The sequence below is a fragment of the Hemitrygon akajei genome, chromosome 7 (genome assembly GCF_048418815.1).
Source record: "Hemitrygon akajei chromosome 7, sHemAka1.3, whole genome shotgun sequence".
In the NCBI taxonomy this organism is placed as follows: Eukaryota; Metazoa; Chordata; class Chondrichthyes; order Myliobatiformes; family Dasyatidae; genus Hemitrygon; species Hemitrygon akajei.
Genome location: NC_133130.1, coordinates 170181209 through 170194964, shown reverse-complemented (window position 1 = coordinate 170194964; position 13756 = coordinate 170181209). Strand labels below are relative to the sequence as shown.

Genomic DNA, 13756 nt, shown 5'->3' with positions numbered 1-13756 from the left:
ACAGTCCAGATCAGGGTCCATTAGGGAGTGGGACTCTGAACGACAGTCTGGGTCAGAGTCCATTAGGGAGTGGGACCCTGAACGACAGTCCGGATCAGAGTCCATTAGGGAGTGGGACTCTGAACGACAGTCCGGATCAGAATCCATTAGAGAGTGGGACCCTGAACGACAGTCCGGATCAGAATCCATTAGAGAGTGGGACCCTGAACGACAGTCCGGATCAGAGTCCATTAGGGAGTGGGACACTGAACGACAGTCCAGATCAGAGTCCATTATGGAGTGGGACACTGAACAACAGTCCGGATCAGAGTCCATTATGGAGTGGGGGTCCTGAACGACAGTCCGGATCAGAGTCCATTAGGGAGTGGGGTCCTGAACGACAGTCCGGATCAGAGTCCAGTAGGGAGTGGGACCCTGAACGACAGTCCGGATCAGAGTCCATTATGGAGTGGGGGTCCTGAACGACAGTCCGGATCAGAGTCCATTATGGAGTGGGGGTCCTGAACGACAGTCCGGATCAGAGTCCATTAGGGAGTGGGGTCCTGAACGACAGTCCGGATCAGAGTCCATTAGGGAGTGGGACACTGAACGACAGTCCGGATCAGAGTCCATTAGGGAGTGGGGTCCTGAACGACAGTCCGGATCAGAGTCCATTAGGGAGTGGGACACTGAACGACAGTCCGGATCAGAGTCCATTAGGGAGTGGGGTCCTGAACGACAGTCCGGATCAGAGTCCATTAGGGAGTGGGGTCCTGAACGACAGTCCAGATCAGAGTCCATTATGGAGTGGGGGTCCTGAATGACAGTCCAGATCAGAGTCCATTAGGGAGTGGGACTCTGAACGACAGTCTGGGTCAGAGTCCATTAGGGAGTGGGGTCCTGAACGACAGTCCAGATCAGAGTCCATTATGGAGTGGGGGTCCTGAATGACAGTCCAGATCAGAGTCCATTAGGGAGTGGGACACTGAACGACAGTCTGGGTCAGAGTCCATTAGGGAGTGGGGTCCTGAACGACAGTCCGGATCAGAGTCCAGTAGGGAGTGGGACCCTGAACGACAGTCTGGGTCAGAGTCCATTAGGGAGTGGGGTTCTGAACGACAGTCCGGGTCAGAGTCCATTAGGGAGTGGGACTCTGAACGACAGTCCGGGTCAGAGTCCATTAGGGAGTGGGACAGTGAACGACAGTCTGGGTCAGAGTCCATTAGGGAGTGGGACAGTGAACGACAGTCTGGGTCAGAGTCCATTAGGGAGTGGGACAGTGAACGACAGTCTGGGTCAGAGTCCATTAGAGAGTGGGGGTCCTGAACGACAGTCCGGATCAGAGTCCATTAGGGAGTGGGACTCTGAACGACAGTCTGGGTCAGAGTCCATTAGGGAGTGGGACCCTGAACGACAGTCTTGGTCAGAGTCCATTAGAGAGTGGGGGTCCTGAACGACAGTCCGGATCAGAGTCCATTAGGGAGTGGGGTCCTGAACGACAGTCTGGATCAGAGTCCATTAGGGAGTGGGACACTGAAGGACAGTCTGGACTGGAGAAAGGGAGCAGTGGTGGCATAGCAGTAGTCTTGCTGTTTTCCAAGCAGCTGGTGTGGGTTCAATTCTGGGCCATCAGACTTTGTTCAATTTTGGGGTGTCACGGTTGTGTAGCGGTTAGTGCGACCCTATTACAGCTCTGGGCTTCAAGGTACGGAATCCAGTTCCAGCGTGCTCTGTACGGAAGGCTGTACATTCCTTCTTGTGAAATGCGTGGGTTTCCTCCTGGTGCTCTGGTTTCCTTCCAGCGTCCACAGACCTACGGGTTGGTAGGTTAATTGGTCATTGTAAATTGAGCTGTGATTAGGCGAGGGTTAAATCGGGGTTGCAGGGTGGCAGGAGTCGGAAAGCCTGGTCCATGCAGTATCCCATTAAATAAATGAATAAGAACATGGAGAGTTTCCCCTTTTCCCTGTCTGATTTGGAAGTGTTGAGCTCGGTTATTGCCCTGGACATGAATCAGCTACCTCAGCACAGCGACACTGCAAAACAATTGGTAGTAACGGCTCAGAATATCTGGTCCTGTCATTCAATGAGATCACTACTGAGCTGTGGTGTAATGCATTCACAGAGCGGTTGAGGGATTTCCTGGTGGCCAAACAGTTTAATTCCTGTCCCCATTCCCATTCCAACATGTTGGTCCGTTTCCTCCTCTACAGCAACGATGAGGCTACTCTGAGGCTGGAGGAGCATCACCTCATATCCCAACTAGGTAGCTTCCAACCTGATCGCACGAACATCGATTTCTTCAACTAGCATTAATTTTCCCCTCCCCCTTCCCTCTTTATCAATTCCCTACTCGGATCTCTTAACTAGTCTCCTCACCTACCTCTCACCTCCCTCCCTGGTGCCCCCTCCTTCTTCCCTTTCACCCATGGTCCACTATCCTCTCCATCAGATTCTCTCTCCTCCAGCCCTTTACTTTTCCCATCTTTACCTCCCAGCTTCTCACTTCACGCCTCCTCCCCCACCCACCTGTCTTCACCTATCACCTTTCCCTCCTCGCAACTTTCCAGTCCTGATGAAGGGTCTTGGACCGAAACATTGACTGTTTATTCATTTCCATAAAATATGTCTGACCTGCTAAGTTCTTCCAGCATTTTTTTTTGTGTTTTGTTCTGGATTTCCAGCATCTGCAAAATCTCTTGTGTTAGTGACTCTGCACTTGTATGAGTGTCAGTGGGACACACTTCTCATTCACATAGCCTCATTGGAGGCTTCAGCACAAAAGGAAAGTGCCGATGGAGATAATAAGATAAAGAAGAGACAAAGATTAGCTTCATTTGTCACATGTGCATTGAAGTATTAAAGCATACAGTGAAATGTGTCGTTTGCATCAAATCATTCAGCAATGATGTGCTGGGGACAGCCTGTAAGTGTTGTCATACTTCCAGTATCAGCACAGTAGGCCGACAACCCACTAACCCTAACTCGTACATCTTTGGAATGTGGGAGGAAACCAGAGCACCCGGAGGAAACCCAAACGGTCACAAGGAGAACATACAAACTCCTTACAGACGGCGACAGGAATCCAATCCCGACCTTACAGCTGGATCTGTAAAGCGTTTCATGAACCACTACAGGACACTATCAGAAATGCCACTTTACACCCATATTACACCCTGGCCATATCTGTCCTCAGGCGAACGCGAAGAAATTCAACTCTATTGTATTAGCAGAAAGCATACATCCGAACGTGACAGTGATTATAGAACATAGAACTGTACAGCACAGTACAAGGTCTTCACCCCACGACGTTCTGCTGACCCTTTAACCTCATCTCAGATCAATCTAACACTCTAATAAAGATAACAGTAGCTATAAATAGTTAAACATCCTGACGCCCTAAAAGGAGCACTGGCAATGGGAGGCTTTCTTTAGGGTCAAAGGGTCATAGAGCACTAGAGCACTGAAACAAACTCTTCAGCCCGTCCAGCCTCCGCCGAAATGTTGTTCTGCCTAGTCCCATCAACGTGGACCTGGGCCATAGACCCCCACACCCCTCCCACCCATGTACCTATCCAAACGTATCTTAAATATTGAAATTGAATCCACAACTTCTGCTGACAGCTCATTTCACGATCTCACCACCCTCAGAGTGAAGAAGCTCCCACTCAAATTCCCTTTCACCATTTTACCTTTCACCCTTATCCTAGGACCTTAACTTCTAGCCTTACCCAGCCTGAGCGGAAAAAGCCTGCTTGCATTTACCCTATCTGTACCCCTGATAAATTGTACACCTCTATGAAATACCCCGTCACTCTCCTATGCTCCAGGGAATGATGTCCTAACCTACTCAACCTTTCCCTATAACTCAGGTCCTCAAGTTCCAGCAACATGCTTGTAATTTTTTTCCTGCACTCTTTCAAGCTTAGTGAAAGTAGGTGACCAAGACTGGACTCAATACTCCAAGTTAGGCCTCACCAACATTATTTACAACTTCAACGTAACACACCAACACCTTTACTCAACACATTGATTTACGAAAGCCAATGTGCCAAAAGTTTTCTTTACAACCCTTTCACCCAGTGACAATACTTTTCAAGGAATTATGGATCTGTGTGCTCAGATTCCTTTGTTCTACTGCACTCCTCAGTGACCGACCGACCGTTCACCGTATTAGTCCTACCCTGGCTGGTCCTACCGAAGTGCAACACCTTGAAGTTGCCTCCATTAAATTCCATCTGCTGTTTCTCAGCCCATTTTTTCCAGCTGGACCGATTCCATGGCAAGCTTTGATAGTTCTCCCTGCTGCCCACCACGTGGCCAATCTTGGTCTCATTTGCAAATTTGTTGATCTCGTTAACCATGTGATCATCCCGATGAATCATGATGTGTGGACTTCTACAGAATGAATCTTACATCCATTTGTTGACCATAACTTACTTTTTTATCTGCGGTTGTGTTCGTTGACAATCGTGTCAGACCTTCCGCTCCCAGTTCCCCACGGAATGCCTTTGCTTTGTCTAAAATCAGAAAGAGTCACAATTAGAGAGGCAGCTCAAACCCAGAGGCAGGGTAAGAACCGGAGTCAGAATATCAGTGTGTGATTAATACTCAGCGCAATCGATTAGAGGGTATGAGTTATAACTAAAGTTTGGGCAAATGTGGGCTGTTCTTCTTGGATTGTTGAGGCTGAGGGGGAGAGCTGATAGAGGGTTATAAGTAATATTAGAATCAGAATCAGGTTGGATATCACAGGCACATGTCATGAAATTTGTTGTTCAGCAGCAGGACATTGCAATACATAATAATAAAAATCTGTAAATTACAATAAGAAATATATTTTTAAAAAATTAATTTATTCTTTAATGCAAAAAGTAATGCAAAAAGAGAGCGAAAAATAATGAGGTAGTATAACTGGGTTCATTGTCCATTCAGAAATATTTTGGCGGAGGGGAAGAAGCTGTTCCTGAAACACTGAGTGTGTGTCTTCAGGGTCCTGTACCACCTCCTTCATAGTAACAATGTGAGGAATAGATACATGGAAACTTTTTCCCAGATATTCTAGGGGCATGCATTGACATTGTGGTTAGCTGGTACTCTAAGGCATTGTGCTAACCACTACGCTACAGTGGGGTGGTACATTAGCGCAACACTTTGTGGTACCAGTGATCCGGGTTCAATTCCCACTGCTGCCAGTAAGGAGCTTGTACGTTCTCCCCGTGACCACGTGGGTTTCCTTCGGGTGCTCCGGTTTCCTCCCACATTCCAAAGTCGTGCCGGTTGGTAGGTTGTAAATTGTCCTGTGATTAGGCTGGGGTTAAATCTGGGGATTGCTGTGTGGCTCGGCTCGAAGGACCAGAAGGGCCGATTCCATGCTGTATTTCAATCAATCAATCAACATATTTTTAAAAATTAAATTAAATAAGCCGTGCGGAAAAAAGTGAGGCAGTGTACTTTGGTTCATTGTCCATTCAGAAATCTGATGGCTGAGGGGAAGAAGCCAGTCTAAAACATTGAGTGTGTGTCTTTAGGTTCCTGAACCTCCTCCCTGATGGCAGCGGTGAGAGCAATAGATGGGATAGACAGTTGGAATCTTTCTCCCAGAAATACGAGAGGGCAAGCATTAACCGTGGGAGGGGTAAGTTTAAAGGAGATGTGCAGGGCGAGTTATCTTACACAGGGAATGGAAGGTGCGTGGAATAGGCCGCCAGGGATAGTGGTAGAAGCAGATACAATAGTGGTGAGGTAAATGCACATAGACATGTGAATATTCATGGCCTAGAGGGACATGTGGGTGGTGGGGTGGAGATGCATCTCTACCAAAGGAGGTGTAAGGTGCTCCTTCCCTCCGCTAGCCCGCAGGTCACCCTTGGGCAAAGTATAGCACCAGCTTAGCCCCCCCCCACCCCAGTCAGGGTCATAGGAACCCATGGGAGCAAACAGTGCAAAGTCGTATGAGCAACTGGTGCGTATCATAAGTCCTGGTTATGCAACCACTGACACCAGGCAGATCATCTCTGAAGAGTATGGATGATGGCTGAGTCACCATCTTGTAAAGACATTGCCCAGAAGAAGGTAATGACAAATGACCTCTGTAGAAGAATTTGCCAAGAACACTAAGAGTCATGGAAAGACCATGATCGCTCACATCATATGACACATAATGATGATGATGAGGGCATACGGATCATGTACAGACAGAAGAGGTTTAGGTCAGCATCATGACTAGCACAGACTTTGTGGGCCGAAGAGCCAGTTACACTGTTCTGTGTTAAGGGAGTAGGCCTTGAAGTAACAAAGCACTTAGGGGGAACATAATCAAAGAAAGATATGTTAGCAACACACACAAAATCACTGGAGGAACTCAGCAGGTCAGGCAGCACCTACAGAAGGGAATAAACAGTCGACATTTCAGGCTGAGACCCTTCCCCAGGACTGGAAAGCAAGATTCAGATTGAGGTTCACTTACTTACTACACATACATTTAAATGTACAGTAAAATATGTCATTTATGTTAGAATCAGAATCAGGTTTATCATTAGCAGATGTCATGAAATTTGTTGTTTTGTGTGAAATATATATAAATAAGCCATGCAAAAAGAGAGCAGAATAGTGAGGCAGTGTTCACGAATTCACGGACTGTTCATAAATCCGATGGCAGAGGGGAAGAAGTTGTTCTCAAAATGTTGAGTGTGTGTCTTCAGGCTCCTGTACCTCCTCTCTGATGGCAGTAATAAGAATGGGGCATATCCTGGGTGATGGGGGTTCTTAATGATGGATGCTGCTTTTTTGAGGCATCACCTTTCGAAGATTTTCTTGATGGTGAGGAGGCTAGTGCCTATAATGGGGCTGACTGAGTTTACAACTTTCTGCAGCTTTTTCTGATCCTGTACAGTGGCCTCTCCATACCGGACGGTGATGGAACCAGTTAGAATGCTCTCCATGGTACGTCTGTAGAAACTTACTGGAGTCTTTGGCCTCATACCAAATCTCTTCAAACTCCTAGTGAAGTATAGCCACTGGCGCCCCTTCTCCATAATGGCATCAATTATGTTGGGCACAGGATAGATCTTAATCACCAACACAACCTGAGGATGAGCTAAGGACAGCCTGAAGGTGTTACCACACATCCAGCACCAACGTGGCATGCCCACTAAAGAATGGAGGAGAACCCAGAGTAAAAGGGTTAGGGGTTGCAGTGTGTTTTGTAGTTTTATATTGATTTTCCACAAGGGTGAGAGTGGGCAATGGGGACGGAAGTGTAGAAATACCAGGGTTAACTGGTTACCTTCACTGACAGTTGATCTCTTGGTTGAGATGGGTGAGTTTGAAGCATCCCTCGCAGGCGGGGGAACGGAACATTCTCCAGCACTAAGTGTGGGGGTCGTTCTCAGACCTGATAGGCAGCTCGAAGGCCTGGAGTTCGTACAGCTCTGCAGTAGAAACGGCACATGGTTACAGCAAGCCAAAGTAAAAGTAAATTTATTATCAAAGTATGTCTGTGTTACCATATATGACCTTGAGATTAATTTTCTTGCAGGCATTTCCAATAAACTAAAGCGGTGCAATAGAATTTTTGAAAAACTATAAATAAACAAGACGGACAAACAACCAATGTGCAAAAGAGTACAAATTGTGCAATTAGTAAATAAAACCAATATATAAATAAGTCAATCATACTGAGAACATGAGTTGTAGAGTCCTTGAAAGTGAGTCTGTAGGCTGTGAAATCAGTTTAGAGTTGAGGTGAACGGAATTATCCATGCCAGTTCAAGAGCCTGATAGTGGAATGGTAAATACATTCCTGAACCTGGTGGTGTGGTACCTAAGGCTCTTGTACATCCTGCCTGGTGGCAGGAGATGGCTGCCTGATCTGCTGAGTTTCTCCAGCATTTTGTGTGTGTTGCTCAAAATTTCCAGCACCTGCAGACTCTCTTGTGTTTATACTTCCTTTCAATCATTTGATTCTTGAACCAACAGGCACAGCCCCAATCGCTACCTCATTCTAGTGAGGTATATCATTCCTATCTCACGCTATGACCACTTCTATCATTTTGCATACAATGGACATTGTTCTTTTCTATTCTAGTTGTAGTTTTCTTATAGAAATGTGTACAATTTGCTTAATTTATGCTTTTCTGGTGAATGCTTCTTTGATTCTGTGATGCTGCTACAAGTAAGTTTTTCATCGCACCTGTGCATACATGTATTTGTACTTTTGACAATAAACTTGACTTTGATTTTGAATAAAGACCAACATTCCAGTTGTTTTGAATGTTAACTTTTTCTGCAAGTGCATGGATAAAGGCAAGAGAGATAAACTTCTTGATAAACTTGGGAAGATGGCTCTTGTAAAATCTGAAGTGACAAGTTTGGGTGTTATCCTTGATTCAGATTTGAATTTTAAATAGCCATAAAGAAAGTGACTACAGCAGCATTTCTACACTTAGGAAATATTGCAAAGTTATTTCTGTTTCTGTCATGTAATGATGCTGAACAATTCACACCAATGCACTTTTTACTGGCTGTCCAAAGCAATCTATTGACAAACTTTCAACTCATTTAGAACATTGCTGCTAGACTTTATGACCATAAGAAAGAGGAACAGAATTAGGCTAGTCGGCCCATCAAGTCTGCTCTGCTATTCAATTATGGCTGATTTATTACCCCTCTCAACCCCATTCTCCTGCCTTCTCTCCATAACCTTTGATGCTCTGACTAACCAAGAACCTATCAACCTCCGCTTTGAATATGCCCAATGGCGTGGCCTCCACAGCCACCTGTGGCAATGACTTGCACAGATTCACCACCCTCTGGCTAAAGCAATTCCTCCTTGTCTCTGTTCTAAATGGATGACCCTCCATTCTGAGGCTGTGCTCTCTGGTCCTAGAGTTCCATTATAGGAAACATCCTCTCTACATTTAGTCTGTCTAGGCCTTTCCATATTCAATAGATTTCAATGAGATTCCCCCCTCATCCTTCTAAATTCCAATGAATAAAGGGCCAAAGTCATCAAATGTTCCACATACCTTAACCCTTTCATTCCCAGAATCATTCTCGTGAACCTCCTCTGGATCCCCTCCAATGCCAGCATATCTTTTCTTAGATAATGGGCCCAAAACTGCTCACAATGCACCGTGAGGTCTGACCAATGACTTTAAAAGCCTCAGCATTGCTTTTATATTCTAGTCCTCTCAAAATGAATGCTAACATTGCGCTTGCCTTCTTCCCCACCGACTTAACCTGCAAGTTAATCCTTGGGGAATCCAGCACAAGGACTTCTAAGTCCCTTTACAACTCTGATTTTTGAATTTTCTCCTGTTTAGAAAATAGCGTTTACTCCTTCTACTAACCAGCATGACCGTACACTTCCCTACACTATATTCCATCTTCCTCTTCTTTGCACATTCTCCCAATCTGTCCAAGTCGTCCTGCAGACCTCATGCTTCTTCAACACTACCTGTCCCTCCATCTGTCTTTGTATCATCTGCATACTCGGCCAGAACGCTATCAATTCCATCACACAACTTGTTGACAATAAGGTGAAAAGCAGCCCTCCTAACACAGACCCCAGTGGAACAACTCTAGCCTCTGGCAGCCAATCAGAAAAGGCCCCCTTTATTCCGATTCCTTCCAGTCAACCAACCTTCTATCCATGCTAGTACCTTTCCTGTGTTACCATGAGCTCTTATCTTGTTAAACAGGCCTTTTGAAAGTCCAAGTAAAGAACATCCACTGTCTCTCCTTTGTCTATCCTGTCTGTTATTTCCTTAAAAAATTCCAACAGATTTGTCAAGCAAGGTTTCCCCTTAAGGAAACCATGCTTACTATGGCCTACTTTATCATGTGCCTCCAAGTACCCCAAAACCTCATCCTTAGTAATGGACACCAGCATCTTTCCAATCACTGAAGTCGGGTTACTGGCCTTAATTTCCTTTCTTCTGCCTCTCTCTCTTCTAAAAGAGAGGAGTAACATTCGCAATTTTCCAGTCCACTGGAACCATTCCAGAATATTGTGATTCTTATAAGATCATTACTAATGCCTCCACAATCTCTTTAGCTACCTCATTCAGAACCCTGGGGTGCAGTCCATCTGGTCCAGATAACTTATTTACGCTCAGACATTTCAGTTTCCCAAGCATGTTTCCCTTAATAATAGCAATTGCACTCACATCTGCCGCCTGACACTTTCGAATCTCTGGCATACTGCTAGTGTCTTCCACAGCGAAGACAGACAGAAAATACCTGTTAAATTTGTCCCCATTACTATCTCTCCAGCGTCACTTTCCAATATCCACTCTTGCCTCTCTTTTACTCTTTAAATATCTGATAAAAATTTGGTATTCTCTTTGATATTATTGGCTAGCTTACCTTAATATTTCATCTTTACTCTCCTTATACTTTTTTAGTTGCCTTCTGTTGGTTTTAAAAGCTTCCCAATCCTCTAACTTCCCACTTATTTTTGCTATACCGTATTAAATGTGCTCTTTTGCTTTTATTCTGTCTTTGACTTCCTTTGTCACTCACAGTTATCTTGCCCTCCTTTTAGAATACTTCTTCATCTTTGGGACGTATCTATCCTGTGCCTTCCAAATGGCTCCCAGAAACTTCAGCCATTGCTGCTCTGCTATCAACCCTGCTTGTGTCCCCTTCCTATTAACCTTGGCTAGCTCCTATCCCATGCCTCTGTGATTCACTCTACTGTACTTGATACGTCTGACTTTATCTTCTCCCTCTCAAACTGCAGAGTGAATTCTATATATTATGATCACTGTCTCCCAAGGGTTCCTTTACCTTAAGCTCCCTAATCAAATATGGTTCATTACATAACACTCAAACAAGAATTGCCTTTCCCCTAGGGAGCCTAGCCGTAAGCTGCTCCAAAAAACCATCTTGTAGGCATTCTACAATTTCCTTTTCTTGGTATCCAGCACCAACTGGATTCTCCCAACCTACCTGCAATTTGAAATCCCCCATGACAATCATAACATTGCCCTTTTTACATGTCTTTCCTATCTCCCATTGTAATTTGTAACCCACATCCTGGCCTGTATATAACTCTCGTCAGGGTCTTTATACCCTTGTAGCTCTTAACTCTATCGACAAGGACTCTACATCTTCCAATCCTATGTGACCTCTTTCTAAGGATTTGATTTCATTTTTTACCAACAAAGCCTCCCTACTCCTTTTGTGTACCTGTCTGTTCTTTCAATACAGTGTATATTCTTGGATGTTAATCTCCCAACCATGATCTTCTTTCAGCCACGACTCAGTGATGTCCACAACATCATACCTTCTAATCTCTAACTGCACTACAAGATTATCTCCCTTATTCTGTATACTGTGTGCATTCAAATGTACCACCTTCAGTCCTGTATTCATCACCCTTTTTGATTTTGCCCCCATGTTATCTCACTGACTGTAATTTCCTACCATCTGCCTGTCCTCCCTCGCAGTCTCACTACACACTGCATTGACTTGTCTGCCAACTGTACCATCCTCACCACTCTGCTTTCCTCCCTCTGCCAACTTACTGTAATCCCTCTTCAGCAGCTCTAGCAAACCTATCCCAAGTATATTTATCCCCCTGGGGTTCAGGTGTAGCTCCTCCTTTCCTTACAGGTCATACCTTCTCCAGAAAAGATCCCAATGGTCCAGAAATCAGAAACCCTGCCCCCTGCACCACTTCCTCAGCCACTCATTCATCTGTACTATTATCCCATTCCTGCTCTGACTAGCAAGTGGTTTTGGGAGTAATCCAGAGATTACTATTTTGGAGGTCCTATCCTTCAGCCTCTTCCATAACACCCTATACTCACTGCACCCATGTCATTGGTGCCAATGTACACCACAACGTCTGGCTGCTCACCCTCCCTCTTGAGAACCTTCTGCAGCCACTGTGAGACATCCTGGACCCTAGCACCTGGGAGGCAGCACACCATCTTGGCATCTCTTTCACGACCACAGATTTCCTGTCCATCCCACAAACTACTGAGTATCCTATCATCGCTCTACCTGACTTACCCTGTCCTGCTGAACTGGCCACAGTGCCACTGGGTTGGTTGCTGCTGCTGTGCCCTGATTGGTCATCCCCCTCCCCTTCAAAGGGGTATACTTGTTGCTGAGGGGAGTGGACACAGAGGAACCCGCACTGACTGCTGACTCCCTTACTTCTCCTGGTGGTCACCCGTCTACTATCTGAAGCCTGCACTCTGGGTGCGACCATCCCAGTAAAAGATCCCTCTATGAAGTTTTCAGCCTCCTGGAGTGCATCCAGCTCCAGTTCCATTTCCTTGATGCTGCCAGTCAGGAGCTGAAGTTGGATGCACTTCCTGCAGATGTAGTCATCAGGGAGACTTGTAGGCACCCTGAAATCCCACATCTTACAGGAGGAGCGTTCCACTATCTGAACTACCACACTGCTTACACTTGCTATGACTCCAGCTTCTCAAACACAAGTTCTGGTCAGTGCCTGTTCTCACCAAAGTCTGACCACTCTAACACTTGTGGCTAAAACCAGGATGAGGGAACATATCACTCCCATCCTAGCTACTCTGCATTGGCTTCTTGTATCTTTTGGAATTGATTGTAAACTTTTTTTCACTTGTTTTTAAAGCTGTTAAAGATCTGGGACTGGAGTATATCACAGATTTGATTTTATTTTATAATCCTGCTCGAGTTCTCAGGTCTTCCACCGGTCTCTTAAATTTAAACTAACCAAAAGATAATTGGCAGGTCAGCTTTTTTGAACCACACTCCTAATCTGTGGAATTCAATACCTAAAACTATAAGGGATACAGACTCAGCTGGCAATTTTAAACAATAGTTCAAAACTTATTTATTTAACCTTGATTTTAACCAATGTCTTTTTGCCTTTTATTTCCATGTTTATTTTTATTTTTGATTTTTATTTTATTTTCATGTTTGCACTTTTACCCCAATGTAAAGCACCTTGTACTACATCATTTGTATGAAAAGTGCTCTACAAATAAGTTATTGTTATTATTTAAGTACAAACATTTGTAGATTCAGATTAATTAGGACATATTGGGACCATTATGGCCCAATTAAATGGCTACCCCAATTAGCCAAAGTTTCATGGAAATAGTTAAAAATGTATAAAAAGTTTAACAGTTGTGCAAGTGCAATGGACCGATGACAGTTAGAAACTATTTGGCAACAGTTTCCTGTCCCAATTAAGCAGCATAGTGTCCCAAATAAATGAAGGGACTCCTGGCAATTTTCTCAATTAGATTTTGATTTTAAGAGTTGACCCAATAAGTGGCTGCCCAATTAACTGATGGCTCAATTAACCGGAATCCACTGTATTATAAATGCAAACACGAAAAAATCTACAGATGCTGGAAATTCAAGCGACACACACAAAGGGTCTCGGCCCGACTTTACTTCTTCCTATAGATGCTGCCTGGCCTGCTGTGTTCCACCAGCATTTTGTGTGTGTTGCTCCTCTGTATTATCATCACTCTGATCTTCGGAATGCCAACATTTAACAGTCTCCTGCCATTCACTGTTACTACACTTCCTGGTTAAGGAAGCATGATCCACCCGACGGTATTTACAAACCGGCTATACCCACCTTGAAAGATAATGCTTTCTTTTTCTCTCTCATTCTCTTAACGGCACTTCTCACCTGTTGAAGGGCAGAATCCACAGAACGTTGTTAGTGAAGTGACCTGATCAGAGTCTCTGCCTCTGTTATCAGAGCCGCAATTCTTACCTAGCACGCTTGAACCAAGTGGGAACCTGCTGCCTATTC

At 44.8% G+C, this 13756-nt stretch overlaps 1 protein-coding gene across 1 annotated transcript in view; it reads right to left on the bottom strand.

Annotated features, from left to right (window-relative positions):
• Positions 1 to 13756, bottom strand: part of adgrd2 (adhesion G protein-coupled receptor D2) — a 151835-nt gene that overhangs the window by 43369 nt on the left and 94710 nt on the right. The window contains exons 22-24 of the mRNA XM_073052585.1: positions 13577 to 13630; positions 7268 to 7412; positions 4420 to 4499 (exon numbers count right to left, since the gene is read on the bottom strand). Coding sequence (XP_072908686.1) covers positions 4420 to 4499; positions 7268 to 7412; positions 13577 to 13630 — 279 coding nt within the window. The remainder of the gene's footprint in view (positions 1 to 4419; positions 4500 to 7267; positions 7413 to 13576; positions 13631 to 13756) is intronic.